The sequence below is a fragment of the Mesocricetus auratus genome, unplaced genomic scaffold (assembly GCF_017639785.1).
Source record: "Mesocricetus auratus isolate SY011 unplaced genomic scaffold, BCM_Maur_2.0 Super-Scaffold_100691, whole genome shotgun sequence".
NCBI lineage: Eukaryota > Metazoa > Chordata > Mammalia > Rodentia > Cricetidae > Mesocricetus > Mesocricetus auratus.
This window is the reverse complement of record NW_024429267.1, coordinates 54,758,339-54,775,178: the sequence shown is the minus strand read 5'-3', so window position 1 is coordinate 54,775,178 and position 16,840 is coordinate 54,758,339. Positions and strand designations below refer to the sequence as shown.

The 16,840-nt window shown below is 38.0% G+C and overlaps 1 protein-coding gene across 4 annotated transcripts in view; it reads left to right on the top strand.

Annotated features, from left to right (window-relative positions):
* The window catches only part of Zcwpw2 (zinc finger CW-type and PWWP domain containing 2), a 129,825-nt gene that overhangs the window by 71,868 nt on the left and 41,117 nt on the right, over nucleotides 1–16,840 (top strand). For 3 of the 4 annotated variants that reach the window (XM_040740347.1, XM_040740344.1, XM_040740345.1), the window contains 2 exons: nucleotides 14,819–14,877; nucleotides 16,445–16,512. The exons of the other annotated variant lie outside the window; for it this stretch is intronic. In XM_040740347.1, coding sequence (XP_040596281.1) covers nucleotides 14,819–14,877; nucleotides 16,445–16,512 — 127 coding nt within the window. The remainder of the gene's footprint in view (nucleotides 1–14,818; nucleotides 14,878–16,444; nucleotides 16,513–16,840) is intronic. 4 annotated transcript variants of the gene reach the window in all.

Here is a 16,840-nt window from a genome sequence, read left to right as displayed (position 1 = left end):
AAGCCTCATAGAAAGAGTTTGGCAAAGATCCTTCTGCTTCTATTGTGTGGAATACTTTGATAAGAATTGGTATAAGCTGTTCTTTGAATTTCTGGTAGAATACTGCACTGAGGCTATCTGGACCTGGGCTTTTTTGGTTGGGAGACTTTTGATGACTGCTTCTATTTCTATAAGGGTTATAGGTCTATTTAAATTGCTTATCTGTTCTTGATTTAATTTTGGCAAGTGATAGCTATCCAGGAAGTCGTCCATTTCCTTTAAATTTTCGAATTTTGTGGAGTACAGGTTTTCAAAGTATGACCTGATGATTTTCTGAATTTCCCCAGAGTCCGTTGTTATGTCCCCCTTTTCATTTCTGATTTTGTTAATTTGCATGTTCACACTCTGCTGTTTGGTAAGTTTGGACAAAGGTTTGTCTATCTTGTTGATTTTCTCAAAGAACCAACTCTTTGTTACTTTAATTCTTTGTATTGTTTTCCTAGTTTCTACTTTATCGATTTCAGCCCTCAATTTGATTATTTCCTGGCATCTAGTCCTCCTGGGGGTTTGCTTCTTTGTGTTCTAGAGTTTTCAGCTGTACTGTTAATTCTCTAGTGTAACTATTCTCCAGTTTTTTCGTGTGGGCACTTAGTGCTATGAACTTCCCCTGTAGCACTGCTTTCAAAGTGTCCCATAGGTTTGGGTATGTTTGTCTTCATTCTCATTGAATTCTAGGAAGTCATTAATTTCTTTTTTTTATTTCTTCTTTGACCCAGAAATGGTGCAGTTGTGCATTATTCAATTTCCATGAGTTTGTAGATTTTCTGCAATATGTATTATTGTTGAATTCTAATTTTAACGCATGGTGGTCTGATAAGATGCATGGAGTTAGTCCAATTTTTTTGTAGTTGCTAAGGTTTGATGTGTTGCCAAGTATGTGGTCGATTTTTGAGAAGGTTCCATGTGGTGGTGAGAAGAAGGTATATTCTTTTTTATGTGGATGAAATGTTCTATAAATGTCTGTTAATCCCAGTTGGGTCATTATTTCTACTAGACCCTTTGCTTCTTTGTTGAGTTTCTGTCTGGTATTCCTGTCTAGTGGTGAGAGTGGTGTGTTGAAATCTACCACTATAAGTGTGTGGGGCTTTATATGTGATTTAAGTTTTAGTAATGTTTCTTTTACAAAGGTGGATGCCTTTGTATTTGGGGCATAGATGTTCAGGATAGAAACTTCATCTTGGTGGATTTTGTCTGTGATGAGTATGTAATGACCTCCTTCATCTCATTTGATTGATTTTATTTTAAAGTCTAATTTGTTAGATATTAGGATTGCTACCCCTGCTTGTTTCTTGGGTCCATTTGATTGGAAAATCTTTTCCCAACCTTTAACTCTCAGGTAATGTCTGTCTTTGAGGGTGAGGCGTGTTTCTTGTATGCAGCAGAAGGATAGGTTCTGTCTTTGAATCCATTCTGTTAGCCTGTGTCTTTTTTGGGTGAGTTAAGGCCATTAATATTGAGGGATATTAATGACCATTGCTTTCTCATTCTTCTTTGATTTGGAATGGTTGTTGTTGGTAGAATTATGTGTGGAATCTCACCCCTTTGTTCTTTTGGCTGTTGGTAAAGTGGGATTTATATAATGCCTCTGTTTTTCTGGTTGTAGTTAATTTCCTTGGGTTGGAGTTTTCCTTCCAGAACTTCCTGTAGGGCTGGGTTAGTGGATATGTATTGCTTGAATCTAGTTTTGTCATGGAATATCTTGTTTTCTCCATAGTGATTGAGAGCTTTGCTGAGTATAGTAGTCTGGGCTGGCATCCATGGTCTCTTAGTGTTGGTAGAATATCTATCCAGGACCTTCTGGCTTTCAGATTTTTCATGGAGAAGTCAGGTGTAATTCTGATAGGCTTGCCTTTATATGTTACTTGGCCTTTTTCCTTAGCTGCTCTTAATATTCTTTCTTTATTCTGTATATTTGGGGTCTTGATTATTATGTGGTGAGGGGACTTCTTTTTGTGATCCACTCTATTTGGTGTTCTGTAGACTTCTTTTCCCTTTATTGGCATGTCTTTCTTTAGATTGGGAAAGCTTTCTTCTATGATTTTGTTAAATATGTTTTCTGCCCCTTTGAGGTGGTTTTCTTCACCTTCTTCTATACCTATTATTCTTAGGTTTGGTCTTTTCATGGTGTTCCATATTTCCTGGATGTTTTGTGTTAAGGATTTGTTGGACTTAAGATTTTCTTTGGTTGATGAATCCATTTATCCTAGTGTATCTTCAACACCTGAGATTCTTTCTTCCATCTCTTATATTCTGTTGGTAATGCTTGTATCGCTAGTACCTGACCATTTGCCCAGCTTTTCTATTTCCAACCTTCCTTCAGATTGTGTTTTTTTTATTGTCTGTATTTTAGTTTTCAACCCTTGCACTGTTTGAATTGTTTCTTGCAATTTTCGGTTTATTTTTTCATCCATTTGTTGCATTTTATGAATTTGTTTGTTCTTTCTTCCATTTCTTGCATTTTTTGGTTTGTTTTTTCTTCCATTTCTTGCATGTTTTGGTTTGTTTTTTCTTCCATTTCCTGCATTTTTTTGGTTTGTTTTTCTTCCATTTCTTTGAGGAATTTTCCTGTATCCTCTTTTAGCGCCTCTATCATTCTCATGAAGGTGGTTTTAAGGTCATTCTCTTCTGCATCATTTGCATTGGAATGTTGGAGTCTTACTGGTGTGTAGTCTCTAGAATCTGGTAGTGTCTGGTCTCGTTGGTGGAAGAGAAGACCTGGAATCTGGGGTGCTTGGCTCCAGCCGGGATGGGAAGCTCTGTGCAGTTCCCAGGAAATCCCCAGGCACTGGAATGTTGGCCCGGATACAGAGCCTGTTTTATCTGGTCCTGCCAGACCAGCTGGTCCCCAAGTCTCGTTCAGGAATTATTCTTAACCATTGATTGATCTTCATTTTCAATTTTAAAACACAATGACACATACAGATGTATGTTCATCTACAGTAACGGACAGGAAAAACTTAAAGGATAGAATCTTTGCTGTTGATCCACTGTTTTCAGAGATTTGGGGCAGAGTGAGCTGCTCTGTCCAGGGAGCCTGTCCACTGGTGACCAACAGGAAGCTGAACCTGGGGCAGTAGAGCCCCAGGCAGTTTCTGCCCATTCCAGCTGGGTTCTACTTCCTAAAGGCTCCAGTGCCTTCAAAATGGCACCCTGAGCTGAAGTTGAGTCTTGAAGACATGAACTTGTCTGGAACCTTTCAGATGGAAACTGTAACAGTCACCATCCCAGCCAAAATGGAGACTGGTCCTTCACTCCAGACAGTTTCTCAGTGGCAGTTTTAAAGCATAAGGTACATGCTGGATGTGCACTTACTTTTTCCAAACACATACAAAAAATATATATATATATTATTAGAAAACTGTGTTCTTGTTACTCTTGAGTCATCAGTGAGGCATTAATAGGCACATACTGACCTCGGTCCTTGTCCATGGCACCAGCAGTCGGTGTTAGACAGCCTCCCGAGGAGTGATTGTGGACAGGGTACTCTCAGGGCCTCAGTAAGCACACCTGGTTAAGTGTAATAAGATGTATGGCTTCTCTACAGGAAGTCTATGGAATGATAATTGGTACAAAAGTATTAATACGAGACAACATGCCAATTACACCCAGATTCCAAAGCCTTTTAGACCCAGTTATGAGAGCAGGCAAAAATTCCCTGCCTCAAAATACCCATACCTGGTTTCAGTGATGATGTTTGCCACTTACAATTTTAAAAATGCCTTCTTGGGTACACATATTTAACCTATGCTTACATTTGACCTTCAGCCCATGGTTCTGACTTCCGTGTAGTTCTCTTTGGGTGGCTGGTGTTGGTGGCAGAGCTGAGAGGAGCTGGGCAGCTGAGGAGCAGAGTGGTGAAGATCCTGCTTTTCTTCCCTGGAGACAGGTGGCAGTCAGTGAGCATAGGAGCCATGCTGCTCTCCAAGTTCACAGGTGGAAAACGGGTTGTGGCAGCAGCTGGCTGCAAAGGGCAGTTTCTTCCCCAGGCTCTTGTGTTGCCATTTGTGGTGCAGGCTGCACAGATGAGGGATGCTATAGGAGGTGGAGATGGAGATGCAGCTTATATGACTGTTTTACTGAGGTTTGTCTTAGTGCAGCATTTTAGCTCACAGATTCCAGAGTTTAGTTCTGTAGATTTGGCCTATGGGAAAAAAAGGAATTGATGTTCAGCTATCAGTAATTTTTTTCTTTTAATAACTGTTTCCAGCCTTGGTACTGAGGATGAAGCATGTGGTAGAATACTTGCCTAGCATGCATGAAGCCATGGATTCAACTCCCAGCACCACCTAAACTGGGCAAGGTGGACATACCTGTAATCCCAGCTTTGGGAGGCAGGGCATCAGGATCAGGAGTTCAAGGTCATCCTCAGTTGCATAGTGAGTTCGAGATCAGCCAGGGCTACAACAGATCCTATCTGTAAAAACTGTTTTATCTTTATTACTAATAAAAAGGTTTTCTTTTGAAAATCACATTCATAATAAGAATAACTTTCTTTTTACTTTTGTTCTTTCATGTGTAATACTCATCTAAAGTTTTACTTGAGATTAATTCACTTATAATTTGAGTAAATTAATAAAATTTACCCTGTAAATTCATGGGTTTTACATCCATGATTTGAACTAACTCTAGGTAGAAAATATTTTTAATTGTCTGTTGGGATTACTTCTATTCACTACCTGCTTCCTCAGCTTCATCCTGTCAAACCCAAAATCAATGATGGTTATTAGCATAACATAACACAGAAATTTGAGTAATGAGTTTGTGTTTCATAGATTGTAGCTATGTCCTTAGATAGTAAATAATCTTTCTGTGCTCAATTGTAGCAACTACTGCTCAATGTCAGTGAGAATTAATAGAACTGACTTATTACAGAATCCATGTTTATAATATATTCCGGTTTATAAACATTTGGCTTCTGTATAAGTCTACCAATGACTTCGAGGTACCATTTATCTTTCTTTTTGGTTATATCTTAAACAGTTTCAAAAATAATTTTTTCTCATGTACGGTATGCAGCAGGAATCCCTTCACCAGTGTACACTGGATCACACAGTAACCAGACCACAGGGACTCATGCCCTGTCTTATCTCTCATAAACCCATGTGCCGCGTGTCCTCTCTGGATTTATCAGAGAGTTGGTGTAAAGTGTTTGAGTCTTACAAAATGATTAAGACTATCTCCTTTTATTGTGTTATTGGGGAGAGTCTGTCTATTCCTTGCAAAAAAAGTTCTTATATATTAAGCTGGGGTTTCTGATTAGTATACTTGACAGTGATCACCACAGGTTGAGGAATTACCGAGTATTCTTACCGTTCAGGTTAATAGGAGAAAAAATGGTGAAACACATAATGATATTCGAACATTCATTTCTTTGCTTGTAAGAAAATATAATGCTGTGCTATAACTGTCAAATGCTTTCTTTATATCAGATTTTAACAATCAGTTTAAATGTGTAGATTTCAGGATGCTCCATAGAAACAGTGTCCTCTGCCAACATCGTCCTCCTCTCCCAGCATCCCTTGCTGAAATGACCTATGGTTTTAGAAAAACTGCACAGAAACAGGAAATGTCTGCCTGCCACTGACTTGGATTTCCACAGACCCTCCAGCCAGAGTTCAGATAATCTGATCTTTGGCTCCATTGTTGACTGAGCAGCTGTGCCACAAAGCCAGCTTCCAGGGCTTTCTTTCCTCCCTGGGTGCCTTGTCGGGGTTAACTCTTAGCATTCCTAAGTGTTTTATAGATACGAGTGAAATACAAATGAAAAGCCACCCTGAATTTCTGTATTCAGTCTCTGACCAGACCTTTGAGAAAATTTAAACAGAAGGCTTTAAAGTCTCCTGGTGAAACACCACATCATAAATCCCCTTGAAATTTTATGCCAGCCGCGTCCTTAGCCACAGCTGGAGGTGCTAATAGAAAATCCTTCATGGCTTCTGTTCAAGGTAGGACTGGTAGCCAACTTCTATTTTTAGAGAGGCTTCCCTTCTGTGCCTCTGTTCACTGCTTGGATGCACATTCTAGTGTTCTCTCTGATAAGACCCCAACCAAGGAAACCTACAGAGAGCAGGAAGCAGCAAGGTATTGAAGAGTCACACTGCCAAGCACTGGGCTCGGATTCGGTCTAGAGGTCATGGGCATGCCAAACTCTACTGAAAATTGACCTGGCTAGCAAATGATAATTGCTGACTAATGTATATGTAAGAAACAATAGAATCGTATACTTTAGAAGAGTAGCACCCAAAATAAGAACAGAAAATTAGCTTGTCAGTTCTCCCTCTCAAGGAAATGCTGAGAGCAGTCTGTCTAGACTGGAGTGTATTAGCCATGTCCTGCGGATCTGCTTCAGCTGTGACCCTCATTTATACCTGCTGCAGAAAGCTGGTTTTCATCCTTCCTCCATGAAGGCCTCCTTGGCATCTTTTCCAAAGGGCATGCTGGCTTTGCAAACTTCTGTAGAATATCTTTGGACAAAAAGTTTGTCTACATTATTGAAAGCATGCAGATTCACCTTTGGAAAGTCTGCCAAGATAGCTAGTTCTTTAGTGGTTACTGATTGACAAGTACCCTCCAGAGAAGGTTGTAATATGTATTATGCCTCCTATAAGAACAAAATGTTAGATCTATGCTTTATACCTTCAGAGTTAAGGCAGGTAACAAGCTTGTTCCTTTTGTTTAAAACATGACACATTTTCATTTAGATGTCAAAAGGCATAGGGAAATTGACGGTGTCAAGTCAGAGTGTATAAAGTTAATGTAAGTACAATTCATAAGGATTTTCTTCCACTTAAAATTAAAGGCAATTCTACTATTTGCCATTCCAGTTAACAAATCTAGTTATGTGTCTGTGTACATATGTGTATATGTACATATATACATATGATCAAGTTTTTTTCTTTTTCAGTATATGGCCCATGTTCTTTCTATACATATATTTCCTTGTATTAGATATACAGCAAGGAAAGAATTACTACTTCAACTTATTTAAAGTCATTGGCAATTGTGTACTACTGCATTTTGACGGGTCCTTAGAGCTAATTTAAACAGGGTTTCTGACTCAATAGGCCTAGACTGGGTATGAGATCTATGCTTTTAACAAGCTCTCAGGTGTTGCTACATCAGTGGCATTGTGTCCTTTACTCTGAATATCACTAGTCTGTATGTTAGGATGAGTGGCAGTTCAACAGTGGGGACAGAAATAGAAGAGATATGGGATATATAGCTTTTCCAACATTTATTTATAGTGTCTTGAATGGAGGCCTCCAAATATACATCCACCAAGAGCTCCCAAATGGACCTAATTTGGAGTAAGGGTTTTGGTGGATATAATTACAGAAAGGATCTTGATACTGTGTTCTGGGATTAGGCAAAGTCTAAATATAGTGATGAGTATGCTCAGAAGAGAGGAACTTGAATCCTACAGAACCAAACTACAAAATTTCTGTTGCTTTACCAACTTTGGTTGCAATAGCCTTGGGAAATTATAATACTACCCTTAGACCCACTGCACTAAAATGCTAAGTTCCTTCAGTTCTATTCTGTAAACAAAGGGAATAAAATTCAGAGCCTTGCCTAGTATTAAATAATATTTGAGTAACTGGAAAGTTCAATTGGTAAATAATTGCTAGTGTGATTTGGTTTAATCTTCCCCACATGCAGAGCTATCATTTCAAAGCAAAATGTGAAGAGGTTACCCTGTCAGACACTAGCTGGATATCAGAGTGACCAAGTGTCTCACCAGAAGTAACAGTAATAGCAGCACTCACACCGAGATTCTGTTTTGCCCAGATAGGCACAGAGAAGGGCACATGGGGCAGCTTGGCAAATACTGAGTAGTTCAGTATTGAGTCTGAATGTGTTATGTCCCCCATAGGCTCATATGTTTGAACACTTGGTCCCCAACTGGTGACTATGTTGAGAGACTGAGCGACTATTAGATGGTGCAGCTTTGCTGGAGGAAGTGGTTCAATGGGGAAGGAAGGGCTCTTGAGTCTTTACTTTCTGTTCTTTCAGAAATATGAGGAGGTCAGGTGTCCCAGCTCTGTGTTCTTGCTAACATGGAGCCACTTGCCATCATGGCTACCCTGCTGGGAAGGACTCTATCCCCTCAAATCATGAGAGGAAACAAGTCCTTCCTCCTTTAAGATGCTTTGTCAGGTAGTCAGTTAGAGCAACAAGCAAAGTAAGGCAATTACTGTGGAACTTTAGCAAAGTAGGAGAGCAATGTACAACCTCTAACACAAACCTTCCTACTTTGTGGTAGTTGTTTAATGGTGTCTTCGTATTGATATCTATAGAGTAGTTTCATTTTGTTATAGTAGTCTTATTTACTCTTGTAGTAACTTTTTTATTTCATACTCAACTTTAGATAATTTAAACTGATAGTAGTCACATCAAATAACACTTTTATGGTGTCTTTGAAGATGCCAACCAATGACTTAGATTGAATGTTTGACTATTACTGTGAGGGTAAAGGTAAAAAATAAGACCCCTTAGTCTTTAGCATTGCTCCGTGAACTCCCCAGTGCCTCTGTCCAGCTGCCTTGAGTGATTACTAAGTCATTTGAACTGCCTAATAGTACTGTCAGAGTTACTTAAACCTTCATTTATAACAGTTAATGCTTTTAAGTGTTCAATGCAAATGGTACTTCTATCTGCCAAACAATTAGTATATGGTTTAAAATTGTTCTGTTCTTGTAGTTGATTTAAAAATCAATAAATCAAAGTTGTTGAAAGAGTGAATAGAATAGACAATATGGTCTAAGACAGTGCTCTTATGACAGATGAAAAAGAAAAGCTAATAAGCAAAAGAAGCTGACAAACATTTCAAGAGAGAATCACTTAAATTCTGAAGAACAGTGTAAGGTCAACTTTATGAAGTGCATTAAATGACCAAATTGAAAATACATACTTTATTATTATTATTTGGGGAGACAGGGTCTCACTGTACAGCCCTGGCTGACTTGGAACTCACTGTGTATCCCTGATACCTCTCTAGCGCAGGGGCTAAAGGCATACACCACCACATCTGGCCAAGTTGAATTGGGGAAGTTGGTGGACATTTAACTGGGTAGCCTTGCACATACTAAACACATGTGCTACCACTGAGCTATCCCAACAGCTAAGCATGGTATTTCTGAAAGTGTGCAGTGTCACCAACCTACCTGCTCTCATGCTCGTGTTTAGGCTGCTTTTCTTCTCATCTTTATTCACCTCATTTATTAATGTCTCCAAGCTTATAAGGCATGGCAAGAAGTTTGTATTATCCAACAAGAAGAAAAGCCTGGTGGGTGTGCAAATCATTAGACTATGTGTTGCCAATGACATAGATGACAGACAGCTTCTCTAGAAGGTTTAGGGAGAGAATGAGCTTCCTCTACTTATCAGTTGATAGCTCTATCAGTTGCCATACAGGACTTGATTTCACCTATTGCAATTTACTCAGTGAAATACATGTGTAAAACAGTGATTTCTATTATTTTTTCCACATTTCCTTTTAAACTTAGTAGGTAGTCAAATTTGTAAATGTTTTTGATTTGCAAACAGTATGTATTCTTTACAAAGTCAGGTTCAACATGTGTGAATTTGATTAAAATTATTTCTGTTGTTTACTTCTTCTGTTCCTTTGTTAATTTTTTCCTGTTATATATTTTAATTAATTATTGAATTTTGGTTTTGTTGTTTTTGAGAAAGAGTATCTCTATGCAGCCCTAGCTGGCCTGGAACTTTCAGAGATTCACCTGCCTCTGCTTTCCAGTGCTGGGATTAAAGATGTGTGTTACCATACTCACATTCTATTTTTAGAACAATTTAAATCATACTTAATTTTGTATTATTTTACTTTGTGTATTTTGAAGCTAAGATTTTAATGAGATTATCTTTTAACACTGAGTCATAAACTTTCTCCTTAAATTATGCTTTTTGAATTCACATCTACTTTTGTCCTAGTATTGATATCACTAAATTTGGCAATATTAATAATGATGATTATATTGTGCTCTATATAGCACAAATTCTAATTTGTTTTACACAATAAAAACCCAGAGTCAGTATCATGAGTGAAATCTGAAAGATGGTAGGTAGAAGCAGAGATGCTAGTTCTTACCTCTACCTCAGACCGAAAGGGTGATCCTGACTACGAATCATCAGACTGAATGCAATGAGCTCCTTTCTCCTCTTGCTTTATATTCCTCTCTCTTCTCAGCCATATCACTCCTGTTTCCACCTCCCTAGTGCTGAGATTAAAGACTTGTGACTCCAACCCTCTCTGCTCAGCCATATCCCTCCCTAGTGCTGGGATTAAAGACTTGTGACTCCAATGTACCTGGATTAAAGGTGTCAGCCGCCACTGCCTGGTTCTGTTTCTCTTTTAGACTGGATCAACTTCATGTAGCCCAGCCTTGAACTCACAGAGATCCATCTGCCTCTACCTCCTGAGTGATGGGATTAAAGGTGTGTGCCACCACTGCCTGCCTCTATGGCTAACTAGTGCCAGCTCCACACCCTGATCTTCAGGCAGGCTTTATTTGTTATAGCACAAAGAAAATATCACCACATTTCTAGCTTCTTTCAACTTTTCCATGTCATGAATTTTGTAGTTATATATTTGTTAAATTTTATGTGCCATACAAGCTGCTATTTACAAGTGTATATTCAATGGTTTTCATATATTCAAAGTTGTATAATCAATACTGCTATGTAATTTTAGACTAGTTTTTTATCACTAAAGTCCCATTTTACATTAGCAGTCTGTCCATATTCTACCTTTTGTCACTTCCCAACTTTTTGTCTCTGGATTTTCCATCTCTGAACATTTCAGATAAAAGTTGGCACACAATCTTACAGCTATCTTGTCTGGCTTTTCACTTTTCACTTAGCATAATAGTTTGAAATTTAATCACATGGTATTTTTACTTTATTATTTTCAGTGGCTGGATAATATTCTGTTATATGGATATATAGTAGTCTCCCTCATCCCTTATTTATTAGGAATATATTCTGAGACCCTAGTAAAAGCCTCAAGCTTTTTCCCTTTTTATACCTATGATAAAATTTAATTTATAAATTTGCCTCAGAAGAAATGAGTAAGAACATAAATAAGATAGAAAAATTAAAGCAACCTGATGTAATAAAAATTATGCTGATTAATAAGTTACTTCTAAGAATTTCCATATAATAGTTTCAGACCAGTTACCATGAAACTTCAGGAAACAAAGTCATGAATAAAGAAAAGCACTAGCAAATCACACTTTTCTCATCTGTTGATAGACATCTGTATTGTTTCTACTTCATTGTGAATAATGGTGCTGGAAACATTATATATAAGTTCTTATGTAGATACGTGCCTTTATTTTTCTTGAGTAGAGCTGCTAGGTTACAGGGTAACTTTACTCATAAAGTTTTGAGAAATTTTCAAACTATTCAACAGGTGCTGTGCACCTTCACAATCATAGTCTGCTAGTTTTCCAACTTTCACTGTACACTTGTCAACATTTGGATAGGTCTTTCTTTCAAGCTATCCCACTGAACATGAAATGGTATTTCATTGTGATTTTAGTTTTAATGTCTCTGGTAACTAATGTTATTAACCAGCTCTTCATGTACTTATTGGCCATTCCTGTATTACCTTAAAGAAATGTTCATTCAAATTTTGTACACATTTAATTGACTTGTCTTCTTCTTATTTGATTATTATATACGTAATTTTGAAAATATAGTCTCTAATCTTATGAATTGTCTTCTCTTTCTTGGTGGTGTATTTTAAAACCACAGAAGTCATTAACCTTGATAGCATCCAATTTATTCTTTCTTTTGTTGTTTATATTTTTAATGTTACATATAAGACTCCATCGACTAAACTCAGTAGGTGATTTGAATAAGAATAGCCCCCATAGCTCATATGTTTGATCACTTGGTCCCTAGTTAATGGGACTGTTTGGGAAGGATTAGGAGGTGTGGCCTTGTTGGAGATGGCATGTTGCTGGAGAGAGGAGTTTGAGGTTTCAAAAGCCTAAGCCATTCCCAGTTTGTTATCTTTCTTCCTTGTGCTTGTGGATCAGATGTGATCTCTCAGCTACTGCTCCAGCACCGTGCCCAACTGTTTGCTGCCATGTTTCCTGCCATGATGGTCATGGACTCTAACCCTCTGAAACTGTAAGCAAGCCTCCAATTAAATGCTTTCTTTTATAAGTTGCCTGGGTCCTGGTGTTATCACAACCATAAACAATAGTGAAGACACAAAACTTACAAAGATTTACTTCTGTGTTTTCTTCCAAGAGTTTTAAAAGTGAATCTCTTGCATTTAAACATTGAATCCATTTAAAATTAATTTTTATGTATGATGTGAGCATTTTTATTGCTTACTCATTGGCCTAATTGCTGAAAACGAGTTGACTACTAATATAAGAATTTACTTCTGAACTCCTAACTACATTCCACTGGCTCTGTGTCTTCTGTTCTGCTGCTGAAACCATATTGTTCTGAGTCCTGGGAACTTGTCATAAGAAAGCATGACCAAATTGGTTCTTCTTTTACAAGGTTGTTTTATACCCCTCACATTTTCATTTGAAGTTTTGATTATTGATTTGTGTACAAAAAGTATTATTTATTTTGATGGCCATGCTGTTATATCTTAGAGCTCTTTAGCTCAAATTATACTGGATTTGTTTTGAACCAGTCTAAAAGTTTGAATCTCTTTGTATTACTTCATATTATAAATATATCTGGACAAGATCTAATTTATGTTTTCTGTTTACAGTGCTTTTTTCTCTTTTTCCTCTCGACCACCCTTCCTAGGTTCTATCAGATTGTATTTTTTTAAAACTCCTTCTTTTTCTTCCAACAAACCTAGAAGTTATACAATGCTGTCCTCTTCTTTGGAGTGTTATCCATATGTGTGAACATATTAATCTTTGATTACTTTTCTGGAACTTTTGTATCATTATTTTTTAAATTCTTCTATTGGCTATAAATATCCTAATTGCATCTCTTTGTGAATAACTCAATATCATTTATTTACTTCCCACCCTGGTCTGATTCCTTTCCCTCTCCCATTTATTATCTTAGATTATGAATATTCCTTGTTTTTCACTTCTTTACAAATTAGTCTTGTTTTTTTCTTTTAAAATCTTTCTCAGTGCTAGGAATCCCAGCCAGGTCTCATTTTTTCTATATAAAAGATCTAGTTTTGAGCTCTATGCCCAGCCTCAGTTAGGTTTTGGTGAGAAGAGGGGTCCCGGTAAATTTATTTATTTTATACTCTTTTATTAGCACTTTGAGAATTCTGTAAGATGTATTTTGATCATATATCCCTTCTCCAACTCCTCCCATACTGACTCTTTCTTATCTGCCCATGTAATTTTTTTGTTCTCTTTTTTGTCACTGTGGGATTTTTTAAGCCCATCAAGTTGGTACTGTGCATATATACTTGGATGTGTGACCTTCCACTGATTGCCAGTAGCTCTTCTTATAGAAGGGGGACTTCTTGCCCACTTCCCCTTCCCCCTCTCCATATTGGCATCTGTATGGATTGAGCCTACATGGGTCTTGAGTTTATTTAGATGTAGATCATGTTTAGTAATTTGTTTATCTTCACTCATTTTTGGTTTTTCTTTTAGGTTAAATCTTCTCTGAAGTATATCTTTTAGTGGCTCTTTCAGAAATATTGTATTTCTTAAATTCTCTTTTATTTGGAAAGATTTAATGGTTTTCTGATAATCGGGGAAATCAACAACTGATACAAGCAAACAATTCCAAAGGTTCCTCTGCTGAACTGTCTCTGTAGTTGCAGCCAACACAGACCCAGCTTCCAGCTTAGGTCACACTTGTTTGGAGTGAGATTTAATTGATAATATTTTCTTGGCACTGCTGTTGGTAAGGCTTCTATTGCTGCTGATCATCCAAGAGTTCCAAGAGCAGACACTGTCTTTATCTCTAAGACTATGTATTTGTTTTGCTTGCTTTTGAACTTCATGTCAACTGAACTATAACTGAAAACATTGTTTTACAGAGTTTGCTTTTCTGCATGTGCCTTAATTTTGGTCATTCTTGACAAGTGAATGTGGTATGTGAGATGCTGTGTGAGTCTTTATATTAATTGTTTGGCTTTCGTGTTTCTATCTTCTCCTAGTTAGGAATCCTGGGAGAATCTTTGTGTTGATATTTGATTTGGAAACCCTAATAGTCTCAGAGACATAATTTTGGATTTTCACTTCACTGGTATAGCTGTCCCCCACCCGCCTCCCCAGGATTGCTGCCATTGCCATCTAATCCGGCAGGCTTTTGTGCTCTGTTTATAGTCAGAAAAATTCTGTTGTTTCCAGGCCTTGTCTGCCCATGACACAACAAAGCACAGAATTTGTCTTTGATTAACCATCAAAAGCCCGCTGTGTTCTCTGGTGGTGCCCTGCTGCAGATTGTTAGGGGCCTCCACTGTGTCAGCTCCAACCCATGCCCCTTTGCATTCTATGTGCTTCTGCCTTCCTCAAAGCTAGGTGCTTGTAAAAATTGCTTAAAATTTTACCATTTTTATGGTTTTGTGAAGGTGCATTTGAAAATATTTAAAACAGTAGCTCCATATCTGGCTATTCCACTATTCCTGGAGCCTGACAGACTGATGCCTTTACAGAGACTATGCAGAAGGTTAGACAGAAAGGTCTTGATTGGGAGCATGGGCCAACGATTCTCTTCAGCTCAATTATTATACCACATAAACCCTTTTTAGTGTATTGAGCAGAGCTGGAACAATATAAACTAATTTATTTTTGATGTTTCTTTATAGATGCAAGTTTCCAAAAATAATACTGAAAAGAAAAAGCCCAAGGTTAGAAAGAGGAAAAGGTATGTTTTGTGTAATTAAAGTATTAGGATACAATTGAGATGTATAAATGGTATTTAATTTTTGTTTGACATGTTTTCCTGATTTTTTCTTCACTGTGCTTAAACCTTTCTGAAATAATTAGTAAGTTAGTATTTAGAAGTGCAGGGAAAGTTATGCTTTGTTTTACTTGGTCTGTTTTCCAAAAGCATTTCACTGTGTAGCCTAGGCTACTCTCAAGCTTATAGCCCTCCTACCTCAGCCTCTCAGGTGCTGGGTTTGCAGCCACCATACTTGGCTGAAGAAGTGTTATAGTTCTATAAAAATGTTAAACCAGAACTTTTAAAGATTACTATCATGTGAGCACCCATGTATAAATTGCTTTCAGCTTTAAATAGGTAAGACAAGCCAGCATCAGATCTCCATTATAAAGTGATAAGCCAATGATGAGAAGTCTCAATGATTCTGATTGAACTAGCCTTAGCATGTGATTTTCAGTGTGTGACCAGGGCTGTACTAGGCTTCCCACTCACCAACAGAGGTGGGCACTGTCAGTCCTCCTCTTGCATGTCTTTGCAGAAGAAAGCCACTTTGAAATTATGTATTCATTTATTTCATTTTGTTTAATATTGATTTTGTATGTGGGGCATGTGCATTTGTAGTGCATGTGTGGAGGTCAGAGGACAAGTTTTAAGAATCAGTCCTGCCACCTTAGAGAAGCTCAGTAATGGACTCAGGTTGTCATTCCTCTGCGAAAGTATCTCCACCCACTAGATAGCTAATTCTGGTGGTGTTTGTTTTGTTTTGTTTTTAAGACAGGGTTTCTCTATGTAGCCCTGGATGTCCTGGAATTAGTTCTGTAAACCAGGCTGACCTCGAACTCACAAAGATGTGCCTGCCTCTGCCTCCCAAGTGCTAGGATTATAGGCATGCACCAACACTTCCTGAATAGATAACTAATTCCTAAAAATTAGTTAGGACTTTGATTGCCTTATCTCAGTCACATCACACACATTGGGTGTTTACAGTTATTCCCGTCTAAGAAATGACTTGAAGAGTCATGACTTAAAGAACTGACTCATGGGAGCTTTTGATTGTTAACAGTGCATTGGCACAGATGTTTTCTGTCTCATCAGGAGCACAGTGTGATGGGGAAGTATGGCTTTGCCATCTGACAGAGCCGGTTCTGTCATGGTAGTGATTTACCTGTGGCACCAGAGCTCTCATTTCCTCTTGCAGCTCCAGTTCCTCACTTCTTTACATAATGACAACAGTAATGACTTACTATATTTTTGGAAGATAATTAGATGAAGAACCTGAGTGAGTGCTCACTGGATTAGCTTCTCAGTGCTTTGTAGCTACTGAGAGTGCTACAGCCCTGCCTTCTGCACTGAATAGTGCTGTGTGAGACAACCAAGAACAAACACCCAAAGATTGAGACCTATACAGTCACAGGACAGTTACCACGAACTGTGCATTTCTATATGTGCAGTAAAATGTATATGTATGTGTATGTGCACATGAGCTTGCATGAATATCCTTATGTGTGGGGTCACTTGTTTAAACTGAATCTGTCAAAATCTTTTTCAGGAATGCCGATTTAAAATATTCTGTTGAAAATGTGTGCTCTGATGAAGCCTTGTCAAAGGAAAACATGGGTATGTGAAAGTCTGAGATGGTTTTAGTTTCTTTGGATATAATTTCAAAAAGCATAGTTGTTTGAAGTAAGGCTCATGGGGTCTCACAGAGAGTGAAGAAATAATTATGGAGCCTACATAGGTCTGCGCTAGGTCCTGTGCATAATATATATTAAAATGGGTGGTTTGGTGTTTTTGTGGGACTCCTGACAGTGGGAGTGGGAATATCTCTGACTCTTTTGCCTGCTCTTGGGAACCCCTTTCCTCCTACTGGGTTCCCTCACCCAGATTTGATGTGTTTGTGACTGTAACTTGATGTCCTGCATTTGGTTGTTGTCCTAGGAGGCCT